Source organism: Caretta caretta, chromosome 2 (genome assembly GCF_965140235.1).
Source record: "Caretta caretta isolate rCarCar2 chromosome 2, rCarCar1.hap1, whole genome shotgun sequence".
Lineage (NCBI taxonomy): Eukaryota > Metazoa > Chordata > Testudines > Cheloniidae > Caretta > Caretta caretta.
The window spans coordinates 122,672,284-122,696,028 of record NC_134207.1 but is presented as its reverse complement, the minus strand read 5'-3'; the positions used below and the strand labels follow the sequence as shown (position 1 = coordinate 122,696,028).

General features: G+C 44.4%; 1 protein-coding gene and 1 long non-coding RNA gene across 2 annotated transcripts in view; one reads left to right on the top strand and one right to left on the bottom strand.

Annotated features, from left to right (window-relative positions):
- Positions 1 to 336: 336 nt before the first annotated feature.
- LOC125632068 (MARVEL domain-containing protein 3-like) lies at positions 337 to 23,197 on the bottom strand. The gene is made up of 4 exons (XM_048839724.2): positions 22,961 to 23,197; positions 19,294 to 19,451; positions 14,839 to 15,008; positions 337 to 1,258 (listed from the first exon to the last, which is right to left on the bottom strand). Exons 2-4 carry the CDS (start codon positions 19,407 to 19,409, stop codon positions 561 to 563), a joined length of 984 nt encoding a protein of 327 aa, XP_048695681.1. The 5' UTR covers positions 19,410 to 19,451; positions 22,961 to 23,197; the 3' UTR covers positions 337 to 560.
- An 11-nt stretch (positions 23,198 to 23,208) lies between these two features.
- Positions 23,209 to 23,745, top strand: part of LOC125632073 (uncharacterized) — a 38,155-nt gene continuing 37,618 nt past the window's right edge. The window contains exon 1 of the long non-coding RNA XR_012667047.1: positions 23,209 to 23,293. This is a non-coding gene — a long non-coding RNA (uncharacterized LOC125632073). The remainder of the gene's footprint in view (positions 23,294 to 23,745) is intronic.

Genomic DNA, 23,745 nt, shown 5'->3' with positions numbered 1-23,745 from the left:
AACAGGACTTACTCACAAACTTAGTTAGGCTTAAGTACCTTTCTGAATAGGGGCCTAAATCTATTAGCTGGAAGCGCTGATAGATTATTAACCTCTTATATGGGCTGGCAGCTGGAGGGGAAGAAGAAATGAAATTCCCACCCTCCTAGTTGGGGTTACATCTATACAAAGGAAACTTTAACAAAAATAATTCCCACCACCATTAACTAGTTCAGCTCCCCCAGTGTTAACATGCTGCTGGTGTTTACTAGAGTCAGTTGGATCGGCTCTGAGCAGGGTTGAACTATTGAAACAGTATATATTTTTACACTGAAAATAGACTGAAGTAATCGGTGCAACCATCTAAAAATAAAATTTATTGTGACAAAGTATACATTTTATTACATTCAGGACTTTTTAGTCCATCATAAAATCAACAATTAATGCTGTACATGTGTACATTATGCTCAGTATGATACAGATGGTCTGTACTAAAAAAACCCCTAAAAATATCAGATCTGGTGTCTGCCCATCACTGGAGTTTATGCTCCCTGGCACTGCACTGAGTTCCATGACAGATTCTACACCAGTGTTGCTAAGGTCTGTGCATTGTGAGTGCTTTTGGGGCTTCTGTAGTCCTTTTGGTATTCTCTCTCTCTGTAGCTGTTCTCAAGGCTGTACTGAGTCCTGGTCATCTGGCTCCGAAAGGCCCGTACATTTCGAATGGTGAGTGCACAGATCACAGAACTTGGGAAGTACAAACAAGCAGCAACAATGCCAAACAGGCTGACAGCTGCATCACCCCCCTGAACCTCGCAGTTCATCCAGGTGTACCCACGGCGTGCATACAGTCTTTCCCTCTTCTTGCATGTGTCTGTGGAGTTCACCTGGATGATAAAGTGTAAGTAAAGGCCAACAGCTGCAATATACCCCATACAAGCCAGCATGTCAAAGGCACATTCTGCCACAAGCATCTTCACAGAGAGGCGATCAATGGGTTTTGCCCCAACGACAAGGAACAGGAGTGTAAATGCTGCTAATGTCAGGCTGAAGGCTACTCCCCCATACACACAAGGGGCTCTCATCTGGCTGAAATGCATGTCCAGGTCTCTCACTTCCTGGAACTCGGTTCCTTCAAATGGGCTGTAAAATGAACCAATGTTGAAAGAGCCCACTCCCAAACCTCCCATAGAAGTGAAGCCTGCAATAGCTGCCTGGGAGGCTCCAACACAGATCAGCACTAGAATGTTGACGGTAATTTCAACGAACTTCAAAATACCTGCAGGAAGAAAAGGGTGAATGAATTAAATATTGTATTTGTGTAAATGGCGGGGGTGGGGGGGAAGGGAACCAAGACATTTTAAACTACAGAGAGATCATATTGAGCTTTTCTCCTCGGGGAGGCTACAGAAAAAGCCCTCCTTTCACTTTAATTAATGTATTTCAGAGCCTGAGCAAGATGGCTTTTTCTTCTTCTTTTTCTGTAATTTGATAGTGCACTTGATAAGTGGATCATGCAAGAAAAATTCATGAAGATTTTTACAGTGTTGCTTGTGCTGTGATGAAGAAAAGGTAACAGCACCAACAGGTTGTATTTGGTACTCTAGCTGCTTGACACACAACCACACAGAATTGGAGCTGTCCATCTGAACAAAACTGTGAACAAGATTTTTTTAAAAATCTCCAAGCTCTTAGTGACTTTTTTGAAAAAATCAGGCCATTTACTGGATCCCTAAGCATGCATTTAGCAACCTTACTTAAGGAGCCTGTTTTTAAAAATGTTTGGCCTCTTATTTGCTGGATCTAATCTAAATCAAACAGGGTTTTTAAAATCATATTTAAGGAGACACTTGTTCAACCCGTGTGCTTCAACTGACCTCCTTTTAAAGGGAAGTAAATCCTATGATTCTTGGCTTGTCTTACTTAACTCCCACTTTCAAAAGCTAAAACTGTATGAAAAAGTTCTTCTAGGCTGACCATCTTCCTCCTCTTGTTTAAAAATAAATAAATAAATAATGGCATGGACTTTAAAGGAACAGCATTTGGATAATTTGACTCTTGTTTGTCTGTCACAAAGTAACAAAAGTAAAGCTGAAGTTCTTCAATTTCAAACCATCCACCGTTGCAATGGCAATTTTATGAAGAGATACCATTTAACGTTTATCTTCTAATCCATCACCAAGCTAACAGGAAAAGGACCTTTTTGTAGAAAGGATTCCCAGACCCCTGCTTCTAGTAGTGGGCCATATATCTGTATTCTAAAAGTGTTTTAAAAATCAGAACTACATGTAACTTTTCCATAGCAAGGCTATAGGGGTTGATGGCTGTCCATCGGATATCACTTCCTGGAGCATAACTGCATGTTAAGTGTATGCAATCCAACTGAATCCTGGCATTTCAAAAGGGCATTTTAATCAGCTGGTTGCTCCCCAATGCAAGATAAGTCATAAATATAACATGTAGCTCATCTTAAAGTGGCTTACAAAATATATCCACACAGCACAACAAATACCTTCATCCTGGTGTTTGGAAAATGAGAACAGTTTGGGAGGAGAGAGAATTTTGCTCAAGATCACCAAGGCAAAACCTTGCTGTACAAGGAAGTGTAATAGGATTTTTAATGTCCATCCAGGGAAGACAGCTTTCATATCAAAGGTTAACACCCATACACAAGACTGCATAGAACTCAGTTTATCTATCTTGCAATGTTGAACTGTATGTCAGGCATTGAACCAGTACCTCTAGGGAATTCAGGTATTTCTGTCTTTGTTTAGATACTCTCCCACCTCTCAAAACATGGATAAAACAGGCCTGACCAAATAAAATGGCCTGTTTTTATTAAATCTACATTTTTTCTACTTACTAATTCAGTCTTTACTGTTTTGTCGTACTCCATTAAAAAGGACTGTTTATTTTTTCTGAAAAAATGCTGTAGTTTGGATCCTGCTCACTTCAAGCACTGAGCCTCCTAAAATGTAAATAGTCTTAGAGGAAGAGACCGTACAGAATTTAAGTGTTAATCTTATGTGATGACATCACCTTAAACAATGAATTCAAGGTCTTGTAAAGTGCTGGTTCGAGCCAGTGATGCATGTAATACCACTGTTTTATTTAGTGTGTGATGTAGGTGGTATTTTAGATCTTACTGCATATTTTAAAATCTCCAGGATGGTAAATGTGAAGTTGTGAAGAATTTTTCATGGGTCTAAGTAAATAATTATAATGTAGAATTTGAAAAATATTAAATACTTTAACATAGTGTGTCTGCTTCTGTGCTGTGCAGAGCTAGTCCTTCAATATGTATGTAGTAGTAATGATCAGCTCATTAACCACTAGAGGGCAGACTAAGCTTAGTAAACCTTTTATTGCAGTTAAATTTGAAGCTTCAGGAGGCCAAACCCGTAGTGTAGCAAACATGCTGCACCTCCTAACTTCTGAATGTAATTACTGAGTCTCTAAGGCTCTTCTTACCCCCACCCACAATTCTTTGCAGCAATAAGTGAATACAGGCTAAATGTAAGAAGCTTGCCAAAATGGTCCTGCATTTACTGGCCATTACAAAGTGGGACACAAATCGCAAGAAGCCTACAGACTTTCACTTTATGCTGCCAAATTCATCTGTGTTGCATTTCCCTGCTGTTATCTAGCCAGCTGCTCTCTGTTGCTGTCAGATCTGTATTAGCTTGCAAAGAAAGGAATGAAGCAGCACAACAAGGATTAGACTATGGAACATCCTTCCTCTTGCTAGGCTGTGTTGTTCTAGAAACCTTTGTTGCACTTCGGGATTTCCTGGTGCAGAACCAACTGGGCTCTTCCAGGGTTTTCCAGACCTTTTCATTGAGCTGTACAACAGCATGAAAATTACTGAACCCAATCTACAATGTTGCGGTGCCTATAGCTTACTATGTAATTGCAATGGGCCTGATTCTGACCCACTGATTTCAGTGGGACTCCTCCTGGAGTAAGGTACTACAGTATGAGTAAGGGTAGCAGATCTGGCCCTTGTCCAGCAGGAGAGGTCATGGATTGAGGTCACTACATGTGTAACCATCTCTGACAGTAACAGGAGTTGCTTTATGGCAGGTTGTGAATTCTATTTCCACAAAGGCAAGAAATTCAGGTTAGACAGGTTTGTGTGTCTGTACGATTTTAACACTGAACTCCCACAATGCTGACTTTCTGAGGAATCTGGGCTCGGCTTCATGGAACCAAGTTCACTGTACTTGAGTCAACAACACACGCAGTCTTCCAGTGACCCAGTTACTTGCAATATATTCAGACTGACTGTAAAATGGCCAAATATCCACAGCTCTCCTAAATAAAAGAAAAAAAAATATTCTGCTCCAGGGCAGAACAGGCAGCTGTGAATTACAGGGCTAGGTTTTGTCTACGTAATAAACAGCTAAAGCAAACCTGAGGGGCAAATGGAGATTAGAACTCTGGATTAAGAGCCCTTCTCAGTCTGACTTCCCTCAAAGTATACATACTACATTGATCAGAGTACTCTATCCAAGCCCTGCACGGTTTCTCAGCCCCTCTTGTTCCTTCTCTGATCTCATTTATTGCTGCCTCCAAGAGAAACTCCCAAGCTGCTGCTCCTGCCACTGCCCTCCAGTTCCACCCAGGTAGGAGTTTGCTTATGTGAGGTACATTTTGTAAAATTTTCCCATGGCAGCCACGCAGGTGCCTGTGCGATGGGCGCTCTAGTGTGCTCAGCCTACTGTCGGTTTCAACACCCCACGTCGGTTACACTGCGCAGGAGTCCATGGCCCTGTGGTGAGAATACCAGCTGATGCACCTTGTCCGAACAAGAGCTTGCAATATCACCAATACTTGCAGAGCTACACTATTCTGAACAATAAGAAAATATTACAAAAAATCCCCTATGTACACAAGGCTTGGTGTTTGCTCGTTTAAACCTAGTCTCCAACTTTCAGCACCAGTACAAGCAAGGGTGTAGATCAGAGGTGGGGAAACTACAGCCCGCGGGCCCCTCTTGCCGGGCCCCTGAGCTCCTGGCCCGGGAGGCTCGCCCCCGGTCCCTCCCCCACAGCCTCAGCACGCAGTGCTGCAGCCACCAGTGCTCCAGGCATCACAGTAAGGGGGTAGGGAGCAGGGGGGGTTGGATAGAGGGTGGGGGGGTTGGGGAAGGTGGTCAGGGCAGGGGGGTGTAGATAGTGGTCGGGGCGGCCAGAGGGTGGGGAACGGGGGTGGGGGGGGTAGTCAGGAAGGAGATGAGGGTTGGATGGGGCAGGGGTTCCAGGGGGCAAATCAGGAATGAGAGGGGGGTTGGATGAGGGGACAGGGAGCAGGAAGTGGTGGATGGGGTAGGAGTCCTGGGGGGCCATCAGGGGATGGGGGGGTTGGATGGGGCAGGGGGCGAGAAGCAGTGGGGGGGCGGGTCAGATAGGAGGCGGGGGCTGGACCACACCTGGCTGTTTGGGGCAACACAGCTTCCCCTAACCAACCCTCCATACAATTTTGGAAACCCAATGTAGCCCTCAGGCGAAAAAGTTTGCCCACTCCTGGTGTAGATGCAAGCCCTGATACTGTTGCTGAGGAATGAGCACTAAACATGCCAATTTAGTGGGTCTTGCCCCCCGTGCTCAGGCTCTAACTGATCACCATATAGATGGTCAGGAAGGAATTGTCCCCCAGGTCACATTGGCAGAAACCTGGGAGGAAGGGGTGTGGGGGAGAGGGAATGGGGGGTTTTGCCTTTCTCTGCAGCATGGGACACAAGTCATTTGTTGGTCTGAATTAGTGCAAGTGGTGGATTCTCTGTAACTTGAAGTCTTTAAATCAAGATTTGAGGACTTCAGTATCTCAGCCAGATGTTCTGGGTCTACCACAGGAGTGGGTGGGTGAGGTTCTGTATACTGTGATATGCGGGAGGTCAGACTAGGTGATCATGGTCATCCCTTTTGGCCTTAAAGTCTAAGCATGTGGTGCAGCTTGAGTATTTCCACGTCAAGCAGCAAGGTCTCAGGTTTTGCCTAGAGTAGGATTTACAGGTGTGCTGTTAAGACATGCTAGCTAACTCCTTCTAATAGTCTAGTGTAAACAAAGCAGAGTTTAACTCGTGCTAAGATGGTGAGTTAAAGCCTATGTGGCTTTGACATTCCACTTTACCGTGTGTTAAAGTCTATGCTGCCTAGTCTACTTTCAGGTTTCAGAGTAGCAGCCGTGTTAGTCTGTATCCGCAAAGAGAACGGGAGTACTTGTGGCACCTTAGAGACTAACAAATTTATTAGAGCATAAGCTTTCGTGGGCTACAGCCCACTTCTTCGGATGCATAGAATGGAACATATAGTAAGAAGATATATATACACACACAGAGAAGGTGGAAGTTGCCCTACAAACTGTAAGAGGTTAATTAATTAAGATGAGCTGTTATCAGCAGGAGAAGAAAACTTTTGTAGTGATAATCAAGATGGCCCATTTAGACAGTTGACAAGAAGGTGTGAGGATACTTAACATAGGGAAATAGATTCAATATGTGTAATGACCCAGCCACTCCCAGTCTCTATTCAAACCCAAGTTATTAGTATCAAGTTCGCATATTAATTGAAGCTTCCAAAACAGACTCCAATGAGAAACTTCTGAGCTTGAATGTTAGATGGGGTGGGATCTGAGTTACTACAGAGAATTCTTTCCTGGGTATCTGGCTGCTGAATCTTGCCCACATGCTCAGGGTTCAGCTGATCGCCATATTTGGGGTCAGGAAGGAATTTTCCTCCAGGGCAGATTGGAAGAGGCCCTGGGGGTTTTTCACCTTCCTCTGCAGTATGGGGGGCCTGGGTCACTAGCTGGAGGATTCTCTGCACCTTGAAGTCTTTAAACCATGATTTGAGGACTTCAATAGCTCAGACATAGGCGAGAGGTTTATTGCAGGAGTGGGTGGGTGAGATTCTGTGGCCTGCATTGTGCAGAAGGTCAAACTAGATGGTCATAATGGTCCCTTCTGACCTTAATATCTATGAGTCTATGAACCTGGTAGGTCAGGGGTGGGAGAACCTTTTGGCCTGAGGGCCACATCAGGATTCTGAAATTGTATGGAGGGCAGGGTAGGAAAGGCTGTGCCTTCCCAAACAGCCTGGCCCCTGCTGTCTATCTGCCCCCTCAAAACTCCTGACCCATCCAACAGCCCTGCTCCTTGTCCACTGACTGCCCCCCTGGGACCTCCCCCCCCCATTCAACCCCCTCCTTCTCCCTGTCCCCTGACTGCCCCGACCCCTATCCACATCCCCGCCCCCTGACGGGACTCCCACGCCTGTCCAACACCCTCTGTTCCCCATCCCCTGACTGCCCCCCGGGACTCCCTGCCCCTTATCCAAGTCCCCCACTCCCCACCCCCTTACCATGCCGCTGAGAGAACCAGGACCGGCAGCCACGCTGCTGCGCAGTCTTGAGCACCGGGGCAGGCCGGCGGCTCTCGCAGCCGCGCTGCCCGGCAGAAGCTCATGGCCCTGCCGCCCTGAGTGCTGGCGGCATGGCGAGCTGAGGCTGCAGGGGAGGAAGGACAGCTGGGGAGGGACCGGGAGCTAGCCTCCCCAGCCGGGAGCTCAAGGGCTGGACAGGAAGGTCCCATGGGCCACAGTTTGCCCACCTCTGTGGTAGGTTAAACGAAGATGTATTGTTGCAGTCTGTGGTGTAGAATGTGAAGACCATTCTGAAAGCCTTAAAGGAAAATGACCCTTTTTTAACTTCAGAATAATCTTGGACTATCTCAACTAATGGTATTGAATTTTTAAAAAAAAATAAGATAACATTCATCATGAAAGCTAAAAAATACACAGGGTCTAAGCCAAAGCCCATGGAAGTCAACAGACTCTCCCTTGTGTTGCAAGGATCAAACAGTGTATCTTTTAATAGTACCCTTATTGAAAAGTTCTGTAGAATTTAATAATGTAACTGTTCTATATTTTAATGGCACTATTTATGCATGATGCAAAATTTGTGTAGAAGGTGTATCACTATTATATAGATTTTAGAGTAGTTTCTGCAGATGGATATTCAATTTCTGTTGAACCCTGATAGATTTTCCTTATGAAAGTTGGTAGGACTTTTTCATAAATCCTCATGAAATCTTGACCACACCCAGACCAGGTAAGTCTATAGCTCCCCTGTACCTGAAACTGAACTCTAGTTACTACTCCACCTAACCTCATCCCTTACATCATGTCCCGGAATACTTGTCACTTCCTCCCCTCCCCCGGCCTCTTCTTGGTTCTTTTTTCCTCCTCCTGTTTTTCACTTCTGTGAATTTTTTTTAAAACTTTGTGTTTTGCTCCTCTTTCCCTACTTGTCTGCCTACTCTGACCCTCACCTGAACAGTGTGTACTACTGTATTTGGGTTGGGCAGTATTCACTGGTGGCCCCGTAAGTGCCACGCTATATATGTGGTGGCTGAACTGAATGTGAAAACTTGGGCCAGTGAGCTACTGCATAAATCTGCAGCCCTGTGCACATGAGCTGTTCCTGTGGCAGGCTCCATTAGGGGCTGTTATAAAAGCAGGGAAGAGAGAGAGGTCAGATGTGAATTGGTCAGCTCAAGGGTTAAATAGCTCAACAGCCCATTTTAAATTCCCTGAGCCAGAGAGTCTCTCTCATTTGAAACAGAGATTTTAAAAAAAGGAGGCTGGCTTTTGGTTTTTAAACGTAACTTTTTAAAAAGGCCCGTATTCTGATAACATAAATGCAATTGCAGAAGCAGGAGTCAAACAGTTCTACAAAGGACTCCGGATGTAGAACCACTCTTGCCAATAAACAGGTTGCACTCCACAGAGTAAAGTTACTGCTGAGGCTTGAGGCTTTACAGTCGCCTCTGTGCTGCAGCAGCTGGATTGAGAGAGGACGGGGGAGATGGAAAGTTAAGAAAATCTGACAGAAGAAAGGAGAGATTTTTAAAAACACCAAGGGAAAGAAGGGACACGTCAGTGAAAGCAAAAACAGGTGAGGAGGATGAAGAGGAACAGAATGAAAGGGCAGACAGAGGAGAGGAGGCCATTATAAAAATGGGACGGGGTGGGAGGTAACGAAGGAAAAGAAAGCAGCAGACCTAGAAAGGTAACATTCTAAAAATAATTTAATAAAGCTGGATGCCTCCATATTGCAATAAAGTTGCATGTTCACGTGAGTGTGTTTTTGTGTTGTACACCTTACGTGTACATATGCATGAGGTGTGATCCTGCTGCTATTGACATCAACAGCAAAAGTCCCGCTGTCTCTAATGGTGCAGGATCAGACCAATAGAAAACATACTATGTAAAAAACCACCCACCCTGCAGTTCAGATGTTCCCTTTCCAGTGGTGCTCTTCTTTCTATGGATCTTGCTAAAACATCTCTAATGGGGTAATACTTAAAAAGCACTCAGGTTCCAGGAGGCAATGTAATGACAAAAATTAATAACTGAGCCTGGGAAGTTCAAGGGAGCCTAAGGGAGTTAGGTACCTAAATACCACTGAATTCAAATGGCATCCAGATGCCTAACTCCTGACAGAGAAAAATTAGTCAAAATTTGGAAAATTACAAAATTTGATGTATCCGCTCTAGTCAGAAGAGAAGCAATAGCACTATCCTTTTAATCTTTGTAAAATGTCCCTTGTTAGTGAAGATAACAATCTTGCTTAGAAGCCTCAAGTGACTCCTCCTGATATCCTGGTAATTCTCAAGTTCATATGCAGGGATTGTTCTATTCCCCACATCCGCCCTGCCCCAGAGACCATTTTCTCCCATAGGAACAGTTTTCCCATACTGCCAAGAACTTACTCCAAGTCCTACAGTTTGAAACTCATGCCTGTACTGCATCTGTGGCATACTTGGGACTTGCAGGACTGTCCAGGCAATACTGGTCCCTAAGTGATGGAGTGCTAGCATGATATTAACTTCATGCTCCAGTACCACATAGCGCTAAGCAGTAGCTGCATCATATGGACTGAGAGCAACATGGCAAATAACTTCAGGCCACTTGGGGGATCAGGACATCCTAACCTTTTTCATGGTTCTTGCCTGAGCTTATTCCAGGTCCTGCCTTCTACTTACTCTCTCCATCCACTATTTTCCCTGATACTTCCTACAAAAGTGGGAACGGCTTCTGAACACTTTCCCTATTTGCTGCTTCTATGACTGCTTCAGGGACGAATTTTGCATTGAAGTTGAAGCAGATGAGGAGAAGGTCACAGAGAGGCCTACAGTTATTTTAACTAGCACTGGGCACTTGCAATAGCACTTCCTGTTGTGTGTTTCAAGTACTGAGATTTTTCACCCAGAGCTCTTTCTAGAAGGTGTCAAGTAAATATCTCCCTGGTGCTGGAACAAATATGCTGAGTTGGCATGAGAGAGGCACCTTTCCCCAGCTCTTTTTACGATCGCTCCTCCTAAATGAACTTTATTAAACGGTCCTTAGTAACTAGAAGATATTCTGATAGTTACTGCTTTTGAATTAGCATCCCTGGCAGAAGTTGGGGCAGGCCAGGGGAACCTGTATGCTGGGACATCTTGTTAAATCAGGAAAACCTAGGTTGTAGAACCAATGCCACAGCAGCGACAGTGGACCCTGTTACACAATATGCTTTCTTTCTTTCTTTTTCTTTCTTTCTTTCTTTTTCTTTTTCTTTCTTTCTCTTTCTTTCATTAGTTTATCCTCTTCTCAGGAAAAATGTTATAGCTAAACTTAATAAATACATAAGTAAGCTGACTGGGAACAGTACTAGTCTGTTGGGGTGATTACCTCTGAGCGTGATTATATTTGTTAAAGGAAATAATTATTTTTATTCTAATTGTTAGGAGTTTGGCTCAAGTGTGGGGAATCTCAGCCTGACATGATCATAAAAAACAAGATACTCCTAAATGGGCATAATAAAAGTTGTGAACTTAACCGATCCATTCTAGTTTGGTCCATCAAGCATAATGGACAGTGTCATTCTTTTTTCCTTTTAGAGGTTGTATAAATTAGTGACATCATGGAGTAGTATCAAATGTCTACCTAGTAGATCATACCCGCTTTGCTACTGTCACCCAAGGCCACAGCAGGAAAGTCACTTCAGCTCTTAGCCTCAGTTTTCCCATCTCTGAAAATGGAGGCAATACCCAGCACACCCTTGGAAGATCAATAATTTGTGCTGATACTGTGTTTTGAACATCAAGCTGTGCAAAGAGCTGATTTTTCAGTTCTCTGGCAGTTCCAAAATATTAAAAAGAGATTTAGTTTCAGATCAAATAGTTTCATTCAACCCAAAACAAAACACTTTTGTTTTGATTTTGAGCTTTTTATCATTTAATGAAATTAAGAGAAATTTCAAAAGTAGTTACAAATGCTGTGTATTAGGTAAATTGTAAGTAACTATTGCAAAAAGTAGTTCCTTAATTTACAGTAAGTCTTCATTTAAGTGTCACCATCATTGTAAATTTTTCTTTCATATCCCCATATCAAATATGGGATTTTTAGAGGCACCATTACCTTGAAATCTAGTCAGTTAAAATACATCTCAAGGTGAATAATTTTTGGTGTTAACACTAGTCCCCCAAGATCCCCTACCAATCCTTGTGGGATAATCTCACTTTCCTATTTTTTCAATGGTTTTCTCTCCTTCTCTGAAAGATCCTTGCAAATGGGGGAAACTGACTATACAGGGGAGGACAGTAAAGTTATATACACACACTGCTATTAAGTGCACAAGATTTATAACAGAAAAGTAGTGAAGAGTACAGACTCTTCCAGTTATAGTGGCATTACATGTTACTTGTAACAACACCAGATAAAAAAAAAATCAGATATCTGATTTTTTTTAAATAAAGTTGATAATATCTCAAGTCAGTATAAATTAATATATAAAGGATTTTGTCTTTTTGAAACAGCTTTTTTTACATTGTTAGGTTGATTATTTTGCACTTTAGCTGAGCATTTATTAATTGATTGTTTAATGTATATTGTCATCAAATACCAATATTGTAAAATAATTTGTCAGTGGCTAATTCTATTATATAGTTTTTTGCTGCATCGAATCCATTGGTTTGTCAAGCCTTCAACGCTTTTCCCCAAAAATTACACTGGGAGTAATTAGTCATTAGTTCCTAGAGCAGTACCATCCTCTCACAGGCGGTGCTAGTTTGAATACCAATGATATCTAAAATTGAGGCAGGTAAATGTGATTGGAAGAATGGGATTCACAGGTAATAACAGATCTTGCCTTACTCAGTATTAATATAGTTAGCTACCATAGTTTGTTCACATAATTGTATTAATTCACATTTTGACTATTGTACTTGACAGAATAATAAAAGCAATATGAAACAGATCTTGATACAGATACATTGCTCTGATAGGTTTTATATTTTAATAAAGTAAGAGGGGCATGGTTTTGTCTTGATACATAATGCAATATCTGTATGGACCATTTTAGCATCACAAGAAACAGTATTTCTCTGCAATAATTTTTATAATTTCTGAATTTTAAGAAACTTTTGGAATTAGATCCATTTGTTTTGCACAATATTTTTCATTTGACAGCTGGAAAGAGGCGAACGGATAAAGGTGGCTTGAAAAGGTCAAAGGGATGATATAGTTCAGGAAAATTATTGTGACTGCAAACCATAAGTCTTGAAAATGTGTGATATCTAGGGGGTGAAAGATAAAAATGTAATAGGAAAAGGCTTGTGTTTCCAAAAACAAAAGTTTAAGGAAAGGAAGAGCCCCATCCTGCAAAAAAAAAAAAGAAAAAGAAAAAGAAAAACCAGGTGAAAGAAAAATTAAATTTCTTTAAGAGGATCCTCTTGTGTGCCTTGCTCCTACCTACATGTTAGAAATAGAATGTAAGGATATTTTAACTACTATTCTTATTTCTTCTGTCTCCCTCCACACACTGCTTTAAAGAGAAAAAACTGAAAACTTAAGTGGCATCAAATGTTCGGGGAAAAGTCAGTTTTAGGTGGTAGCTTTCTTTTATTGACTCCAGTACTGGGTTGTTTTTTTTTTTTTAAACAATGAACACAAAAGGAGGAGAGAGAACAGCAAGAGATGGAAAAATGCAGTTCCTTTCTCTAGTGCTTGGAGTTCAGTTTTTGGAAGGCCATAGCACAAACCAATTGGCCTCTTCTAGGCCCCCATTTTAATCCCCTGCCTCTGAGTAGGCTGCCAACTTTGACTGACTGAATTCCTGGCGGTTTTGTCACCTGACATTATCTTTAATTAAAGATTCATCTTTAATTCCTGGAGACTCCAGGACAATCCTGGAGGATTGGCAACCATAGCTCTGAGGGGGAAAAAATCTCTCTGGTCTGAGCAAGGCAAAGATCTTGAGAGATCTGGTCATTTGGGAATCTTTTTGCTGTGACTAGTTTGGCAAGCCAAGTGTGCAAGGATTAGCCTGGTCATGGATGGCTAAACAAAATAGAAGACAGAGGAATAAGGTGAGAGTAGAAAGTAAAACAATAGGATAGCAGGAGCTCTCAATTCACACATTAGGTCAGGGGACTCAAACACGTGGCCTGCATGCGGCCCACAGAGTTATTTCCTGTGGCCGGCCATAGCTCCCTTCAACCCCCCCCCAAGCGCGCCGTGTCCCCGTTCTTCCACCTACCTCCCAGCACTTCCCGCCACCAAACAGCTGTTTGGCTGCACTTAGGACTTTCCAGGGGGGAGAAGCAGGGACACAAGGCACTCAGGGGAGGAGTTGGGGAAGGGGTTGGGATGGGGGTGGAGCAGGGCAGGGCCTCATGGAAGGGGTGGAGTGGGGGCAGGGCTGGGAGCAGGAGGGGCTTTTGTAACTTTGTATGAAAAGGTGTCAGTGATGTGACCCTCGGGCCAATGTACTAGTCCTCATGTGGCCCTTGTTGTGAACTGAGTTTGAGATCCCTGCATTAGGTGTTGCTCAGGAAACAGCCGTGGAGAAGATGTTATTTGGCTCCCTGTTCTGGTCTGAGCAGCGCTTATTTCAGAATCGGGGAAAAGAGTGTTCAGCTGTGTGGTGCTAATTTCCTGAGTCTGAACATGTGATGGTGGAGATAATTCATGTGGTAAGGATACCTCAGTTTCTAGATATTCCACAGAAAATGTCTAAAGGGAGCAGCAACACCCCCAGAGAGAAACAGACTATCGTAAAACAGAAAGATGCCAGTTCTGCTTGTCTGACGAGAACAGGAGCGATGAGGCTTATTCCAGACCAACCAAGCTGCGTATATTTATCATTAAATCCGTATATGGCTAGATTCATCAGGAGACTTAGGTGCCCAGAAAATCACTGGATTCACAAAACCCAAGTTTAGCTCCTAGGCTCCCTATACAACAAGCTCTCCTGTTGAAGCTGTTCCACTGTGGATAAATACTTAAGTCATTGGAGCAGGAGGACTGGCCCCTGGGTACTCTACTTACCAGGCTGTACCGTCACTCATACTTGCTCTGGCTCTCTATCTTGGGCCCAATGATTCAGAGTGATTCCTTAACGCAAAATTCCATGTTTTAAGGTGGCATATAAAGGCTTAGGGGCCTAAAAATGCAAATAGGTGCCTTGAGCAATTTACAAAAGCATCTAAGCAGCCTAGAGGCCTAACTCCCATTGAAAGTCAGTGGGAGTTTGGTGCCAAACTCAGGTACTTTTGTGAATCTGACTAGGGGCCTATTTGCATCTTCAGGCACATCTTTGTAAATCTGGCCCATAGACATTTAATAGGACCAATAACTGAATGGCAGCTATGCCATTCATGAATTAGTCTCCCTGGACGTTGTTATTCAGTCCCCTCCCTCTTTTGTCCCTCAGCCTGAGTTTGTTGTGTTTATGAATCAGGATGTCTGATTGAAACAAGGACATAAATCTGTGAAGAGACACATGGAAGGTAAGCCAAAATAAAAATCCACATACCTCTCTTTGAGCATAGGTTATTACATTTCTCTGAAAAGGTCTCTTTCTCAGGATTATAATGTGATGGTGAATCGATATATTCATGAGTTGATAGTGTGTTTTTTTGGTACAGGTCTGAATTAGCAGTAGAAGGTCTCGAGTGTTGGTTGCCAGGAATCCCTTGTGTTGATCTGCAAATGGGATAGGAGTAAAGGATTATCTATAGGAGACAGCACAGTCTAATATTTTTGGACAAGTGCATCAAAAGAGTATTAGTTTTAGTTTCTGGAATTTTTGCTAACTGACTTGCTTCACTGCTATGAGTGATCCCTTTTGTTTACAGACATTTGATCAAATGAGATCTGTTTGCAAGAGTGTTCGTGAAATGTATCACCTGCTTGCACAAATAAATATTCACAATGTTTTGTGAATATTTCAGCGATTTTGAAAAACTTTAATTATTCACTTCGTAAGTCCATTCAACTATTGCTAATGCTTTTGTGTAATTTGCAAAAAGAAAAGAGGAAGTGGGTGGAACTCTGTTTCTAAATACCAGTGATCACTCATCTGTCATGACAAGCAAATACTCAATTACCAGCCCATGGACAAACCAGAGGCTAAAGTTTTCTGTAACATTTGCACGTAACAAACAAATCTGTAAATAAGCACCACCAATTTGTGGATAAGCAATGTATCTCATGCATATTTGCAATTTACTGCATTTCACAATGATTCTTTTACAAGAATACAAAAGCATGGCATTAAAACCAGAATATAAAATATTTCATGACAGTAACATTGTATCTACTCACATTCTCCTTTTTACAATTTTACAAGATCTGGTAGGATCTAGTCTCTCCCCCTTTCTCTGAACTCCTTTCCAATTTAAGAATATCTTCCTGTACTACAGCAATGAATGCAATATTCCAGCTGTGGTAGCACCAGTGTCAATGCGTATGATTACCGCCTTTCTGCTTGCGTATCCAAAATGGCGCTGGCCATTTTGTTGCCTTATCATACTGTAAACTCATCTATGAATAATGCTTTTCTACCATTTATGGTGGACTAGGAAACTATACCCCATCCTGGCAGATATTGGCCTGACTTCATTCATTTCCTCAGCTGGACTACAGCAATGCAGTACGCTGGGGCACGAAACTATTAGTCCTTAGTTTAGTCCAGCTAGTGCAGTACATCTCCTCAGTAACCTAAGCTATTATTAATACACCTGTCTGCCACTTTTCCCATAGAATAGCAAGTTCCAGGTCTTAGTCCTTTATCTTCAAGGATCAAAATGGCTTGGACCCAGGAGAGCTAAAAGATTTCCTGAAGCTCTGGTATGAGGACAGTGGTCAACAACTCCACCCCTCTGTCACAACAGAACTTACATTCCCCCCCCCCCCCCCCCCCTTTGTGATAGAATCTGTGCAGGAGACAGCTTTCTTGGGGGCAGGTTTGAAACTGTAGAACAAATCCCTGCAGGAACTAAGGATCATCACAAGAATTCCCAAGGGAAGTAAGGATTATCACAAGCCTCACACCTTCTGCTCTAAGTGGAAAGCATGCTTCTCTGACCTGTGTTCTCTAATGTACAGACGTAGGAGCGTGAACATAAGCCCTATCAAACCAAAACACAATGCTTCCCTACAACTAAAACACAGTCCTCCCTCAAGGAGGATGAGAGAATGGACTTCATGTGACCGATATTGCACATATTTCAATGCACTACTGAAAGGCTCTCCACCACTATAAGTTATGAGGATGGAATAAAAAACTGTATAGAACAGAACATGTCTAATATGGTGTCTTATTACTCTTAGATTCCCTTCAGCATTATTGCGTCAAAATTTCTCCTTCCAACTGAACATCTGTCTGAGATTACTTATCCACAGGTCTATTAGCCTGCATTTTTCCTCAACTGAATTTAGTTTCATTTTCTGATCTCTAGGTTCTTTTACATTTCTCTGTCCTCCTAAAACTCCATGAATTTAACGTAATCCACAAATATCAGTTAACCTGGATGTGTAAGCAAAAGCATCTTCACTCTCTAGAGAATTAAGTGATTTTTCACTCTAGTTCTTTAACTTTAATCAAAAATTTTCTGACTTTTGTCCTGGATCTTGAGGAGCTGCCTGACAAACTAAACTGTTTATAAAATCTCTCAGCTAACTCGAAAGCAATCCCTTTAATACTTCTGATACTGTGCTACTTGCCAGGAACGTTGATATTCAAAAAGAGAGAGTGATACAAGTTCCAAACGAAATATAGCCTTTTTCTGATACTTTTGTAATTTTCTAGCAGTTTCTTTTCCTGTCCACTGTGCTCCCATTCTTCTCTGTGGGTTGGACTCTCAGTCTGGACTACATGTCCAATGATGCAACACTTTCTCCCATCTTGGTGAGGGGAGGTGGTGTGTTTATTATAGGACTCTATGGCCATGGGGCATCATGGGAAATATAGCCTGGCCAGAAAGCTAAACCCACAGAGAAGAGTGGGATCACTAGGCATCACAACTACACTCCCCTAATGCACTGAAATGTCATTTTGTATCAAAGTATTTTGCTTTTCAGATGAAAACCGTTTCCTTCCCAATTTTCCACATCCTTTCAAAAATTGTCAGTGGTACAGTAAGTTCATCAGCAAATTTTCTTAATATCTTAAAATTCACATCAGCTGGACCGGGTGATTATTTTAAAGATGGCTGCTACCCTGAAACCTATATTCTTTACCTATTTTATTCCCTCTCCTCTTTACCATCAGTTACAGGGATTGTCTTGTTGGAATATTTTTTTTCCTCCCTGTTAAATATAGATTTTAAAGACTTCAGTATTTCAGCCTTTTTAAACCATAATTACAATCATTCTGCTCCCCTGCATCCTCCCCTTTTTATTTTATTAATGGTCCTGAAAATTCATAGTCTCTTCCTCTGTCAAATGCAGAAGAATAAGCCAGGCTGCACCCCAGTATGGTCTAGGCTGGAAGGGCTGGACAGGGAGAGCGCAAAACATGCCAGTTTCTGAAGCCACCCCAAACTTCTAGATTAGCTAGGGTTGCCAGGCATCTGGTTTTTGACCGGAATGCCGGATCAAAAAGGGACCCTGGCGATGCTGGTCAGCATCACTGACCAGGCCATTAAAAGTCCAGGTGGCAGCACAGCGGGGCTAAGGCAGACTCCCTGCCTGCCCTGGCTCCATACGGCTCCTGGAAGTGGCCAACATGTCCCTGTGGCCCCTAGGTGCAGGGGTGGCTGGGGAGGCTTCGCACACTGCCCCCACCCCAAGTGCCGGCTCCACAGCTACCATTGGCTGGGAACCAAGGCCAATGGGAGCTGTGAGGGTGGTGCTTGCAGGTGAGGGCAGTTCACAGAGCCCCCTAACCGTCCCTCTGCCTAGGAGCTGCAGAGATGTGCCTGCAGCCCTCACCCCCTCCTGCATCCCAAACCCCTCATCCCTGGCCTCACCCCAGAGCTCGCACTCCCAGCTGGAGCCCTCATCCCTGGCCTCACCCCAGAGCTCGCACTCCCAGCTGGAGCCCTCATCCCTGGCCTCACCCCAGAGCTCGCACTCCCAGCTGGAGCCCTCACCCCCTCCCACACCCCAACCCCCTGCCCCAGCCTGGAGCACCCTCCTGCACCCCTCATCCCTAGTCCCATCCCAGAGCCCACCCGCCCCCAGCCGGAGCCCACACCCTGAACCCCTCATTTCTGGCCGCATCCCCAGCAGGAGCCTGCACCCCAACCCAGTGCCGCAGCCTGGTGAAAATGAGTAAGTGAGCAAGGGTTGGGGAGAGCGAGCGATGGAGGGAGTGGGGGATGGAGTCAGCAGGGGGCAAGGGTGTTCAGTTTTCTGCAGTCAGAAAGTTGGCAACCCTACCATTAGCTGCTTCACATGTTGCACCACATCTACCGCAGACATTGAGGCCTTGCTGACACACTAACACTGGTTTACTAAAGAGTGACTACACATGTTTACAGTAGTTTATTTTGGTTTAGCTTAAACCTGTTCCTAGTTGAAAAAAGTGTTCACTCAGCCTTAGCATCTGTTCAATTAAACAGCATCTTCAGTTAAACCAGTGCAACTCTGCCTGTAGACAAGCCTGCTCCAATTGTAACCTCTGGGAAGACCAGGCCATGACCCCCCTCCTTGGTCATATGACCCAGCCACATCTTCTCATGCCCACAACTCAGCTCTTCCCATCTTCCTTCTCCACCTCCATGACTCAGCCTCACCGCCTTCCTTTCCTGCCAGCCCACATGACCTAGTTCTCCCTCAACATAGTTCTTTAGTCAAAGAATGTTTAATTAGACTCCTTAAAACTTCCAACAGCAAAATAATTCCGTCACAGTTCTGAATGTGGCATATTCACATTTCTGAATTTCAAAGCTGAATATGTCTTTCCTGGTATTTGTAATAACCACAACATGAATGTAAAACAAACAAGCTCCGCACCCCATAGTGAGGGACAAAGGAGACATACCTTCCATTGAATGGGTATGGCTTTTTAGCTCTTCTCTCCTCATGGTGTCTGTCAGATCTGTGGCTCTCATAATATTGGTGCTGCTTATTGAGGTGAGGTGTCTCAGCATCAGCCATCTTGTTTTTCACATGTATTTCTTCTTGCTGAACTCTTCTGAGCTAGAGAGATAAAACCAATTCAGTTTATAGTTCTAATTACTCATTGACCAGCATTTACACAAAATGATCACCTCTGAATTAGTTAGGATTTCAGTAAAGTGATTGAGAAGTACAGTGTTGGGGAAGGGAGGGGAGGGTAAGGAAGCTGTCCTTAGTCCATGAGTAAGATGTAGCTTCTCAACAAGGAAGTAAGTTCCCTTCCTTTTACTTTTCCATTGCCAAGTAACTTTGACTTTTCTGCGTTCAACAGTACAGGTATTTAAACAGATTTTTCTTCTCTCCTAGCCTGAGTACAAGGACAATGCATATCGTCCTCCTGTGTTCTTATATAAAGCATATCTCAAGACTCCTGTAATGGTGTCTTTGTATAAGACATTAAGCATAGGAAATGCACACCTACCTATTTAGGTCTGCATTGTGTGCATATGTGGTTCTCCCTGACTTTACTAGGAGCCATGTACATCTGAGAGCAAAATTTATCCCTGCTAGTATGTTTAAGGAGAGAACACAAATGCCCTTTAAAGGGAGGATTATAGTTCTGTCTATAGCACGGGTGGGCAAACTTTTTGGCCCGAGACCACGTCTAGGTATAGAAACTGTATGGCGGGCCATGAATGCTCACAAAATTGGGGTTGGGGTGTGGGAGAGGGTGAGGGCTCTGGGGTGGGGCCAAGAACGAGTTCAGGGTGTGGAAGGGGGCTCCGGACTGGGGGGGGGTTGGGACACGGGGGGGGTGGTGGTGTGCGGGCTCTGGGGTGAAGCTGGAGATGAGGGGTTGGGGTGCAGAACGGTTCTCTGGTCTGGGACCAAGGGGCTCAGAGGGCAGGAGGGGGATCAGGGCTGGGGTTGGGGCACAGGAGGGGTTCAGGGGTGCAGGCTCCGAGTGGCACTTACCTCAAGCAGCTCCCAGAAGCAGTGGCATGTCCCCTCTCCGGCTCCTATGTGGAGATGTGGCCAGGTAGCTCTGTGCGCTGCCCCATCCGCAGGTGCCACCTCTGCAACTCCCATTGGCTGCTGTTCCTGGCCAATGGGAGCTGCAGAGCCAGCGCTTGGGGCGGGGGCAACATACGGAGCCCCCTGGCTGCCCCTAAGCGTAGGAGCTGGAGGGGGGACACGCCACTGCTTCCAGGAGCCATGTGGCAAGCCCCAGACCCTGATCCCTGGCGGGAGCTCAAGGACCAGATTAAAACATCTGAAGGGCCAGATGTGGCCCCTGGGCCGCAGTTTGCCCACCCTGGTCTATAGCTTGTGCTTCAACCTAGGCTATGTGCCCAGACACGCGTGCCCCCCCTCCCAAAAAAACTAAACTATTAACATGGGATAAGATTGAGAGTACATTATCCTCAGTTATTTAGGGTAAAATACATTAGAGGTTGTCATAAATATAAAGGGAAGGGTAACCACCTTTCTGTATACAATGCTATAAAATCCCTCCTGGCCAGAGGCAAAGTCCTTTTACCTGTAAGGGGTTAAGAAGCTCAAGTAACGTGGCTGGCACCTGACCCAAAATGACCAATGAGGGGACAAGATACTTTCAAATCTGGAGGGAGGGAAAAGGCTTTTGTCTGTCTGTGTGATACCTTTGCCGGGAACAGATCAGGAAGCAAGCCCTCCAACTCCTATAAAGTTAGTAAGTAATCTAACTAGAAAATGCTTTAGGTTTTCTTTGTTTTGGCTTGTGAATTTCGCTGTGCTGGAGGAAATGTGTATTCTTGTTTTTGTGTCTTTTTGTAACTTAAGGTTTTGCCTAGAGAGATTTTCTATGTTTTAAATTTGACTGCCTGTGAGATTATCTTCCATTCTAATCTTACAGAGTTGTTCTTTTATCTTTTTTTAAGAATCTGATTGGGGTTTTTAGCATTCCTAAAAACCCGAGGTTGGTCTGTGCTCATCTTCTTTATTCTCAAGCCTCCCCAGGAAAGGGGGTGTAAGGATTTGGGGGGATATTTTGAGGAAATAAGAACTCCAAGTGGTCCTTTCCCTGATTATTTGTTAAATTGCTTGGTGGTGGCAGCATTTACCTAATCCAAGGGCAAACACTTTGTGCCTTGGGGAAGTTTTAACCTAAGCTGGTAGAAATAAGCTTAGAGGGTCTTTCATGTGGGTCCCCATACCTGTACCCTAGCATTCATAGTGGGGAAGGAACCCTGACAGAGGTGTTGTAATTATCCTCCAACAATCAATGTTATAAATTTAGGAAATTCAAATGTAAGGTTAACCTTAAAAGGAATCCCAAGGTGTTAAGGTTGTTTACATGTAATAACCACATAGTTCCATGCCTCAACTCAGCTGTGTAGGGATACCATGTAACAACCAAACAATTGTGATTAATGCATAAATATTTCTAGACCCAAATTAGATGTAACTGATTTGTAAAAACATCCCCTCCATCCTCCCCTCCTCATTTTTCCCCTGGTGGTGACAGTGAAGGGAGGAGTTAAGGTTGTATGGCTGACAAATGGGGAACCACCATCTTCCCTGAAGGCAGGGAACGGCTTCACTTCCATTTTTCTCAAAGGAATGCTATGACCATTTTGACAGTGGGCCACTGTCTTTCCTGAGAGCAGCTTGTGGCCTCACTTTCATTGAGAACAAAAGGAGATTGCAGCTAATTTGAAAGATGGGCCCTTTGTGAAATTCTTTGCTGAAGGAGACAGTTATAAAGTGGCAAAAAATGACCACAGTTTCTTCTAATGTAGCCAATACATGAGATTTCAATGACTTTTAATTATGAAAAGTTTTCATTTGTCCATTAAGATTACGCAGGCTCTGTGTACACACTCAGAGACACAGAATGATAAATTTAAAGTTCTCACTTTAAAATTAGTTTTGTCCAACTAATTAACTTGTGTACGTGTACAGGCTCAGAATATTCATTCTGTACTCCGCCTCAGTGCTGTAGTTTTGGGGCGCATATACCGTGCCTGAATCCTTAGCTGTGGAACTACAGTACCCTACTATCCTAACGTGCCCTAGTTCCCAGCTCTGCCCATTTCTGACCGTGTGATCTGGGGACAGTTGACTTATATTTCTCAGCTCTTTAATTTCCTTACCTGCAAAAGGGATAGACTGATTTTCACATCTACCAGTCTGGATTCCTAGTCTAAAATTTCAACCCCATGAGCCCCCTCTGAAGAGGAAAATGCCCCACACCCTTTAGCTCGGTCCTCTGGGAAAATCAAGTGCTTAGTAAACAAAAAACACAAAAACAGCAGGTGCAGGACTTAGAAAGGGTCACACCTATCTCTTCCCCAACCAGCAGGGGCCACTCTCGGAGAGAGTCCAACCCAGCCCCAGCTCCTCTGGCATGACGCCCCCCCCCCCCCCCCAAATCCCCACCATGTAAGACCCCGGCCATGCTCTAGTCCACAAAAACCCAGCCTCTAGATCCCTGGCTGCACAGTCTCCTTCCCCGAGAAAATCCAGACCGCGCCCCATGCACTTTTCCCGACCCTCCCCACGATCTCTCTCCCATTCCCCTCTTTAAAAAAGTCTTTAAAGCTCCTCACTTGTGCGGCGGCGGCGGCGGCAGCACCCAGGGCCTGTGAGCGAGAGGTTTTAGCTGAAGTTTCCCCCCTGGCTGCTCCCCCGGGTCTCCCTGTTTTCCACTCCAAGCCAGTGGAGCTGCATTTCCTTGTGTGTGCGAGGCAGGGGGAGGGGGAGGACGAGTCTCACAGGTGGAGGACAGGTCACCGCCCCTCCCCGCGGCTCCCCGCTCTCACCAAGGCTGGAGCTTGCTGAGCGGGGGAGTTTCGCTTCACACCACGCTGGCTTCGTGGCCTGGGCGAGGTGCCGGCGACGCGCGGCTCTGCAGCCGGGGAGCTCGCTGCGGAGGCCAAAGGGTGGGTAGTGAGGGGGAGACCAGGCAACCTGAGATCGGGCGGGCGGGCGGGCGGGGGACGTTGTTAATCTCCCCGGGAAAGCAGGAGTCAAACAGCACCCTACCCGTGCAATGTGCTGCGACCCAGTAATTGGGACACACGTGGCTGTAACCCGGCTGCTTAATTAGGGTGTAGCGCCGCCTGAATTGATATTTATACTTTCGCTCTCTAATATGTGTGCAGCGTTTTGGGGCTGTTGCTGTGTAGTGATATTTATGCCAAGTAGGTGGGGATGTTCCTTTATTTTCTCAGCAGTAACTATTGGGGGGGGCTGGACAGGACATGACAACATGGCAGGCCTCAGAGCCGGCAGCAATTAATTCCCTGTTTTTACCCCCAGCTCCAGCCCCTACTGTTTTGCACATTTAAACAGTATCTTTTGGGGGCAGTGGGGTCTCAACCAGGGGTACATG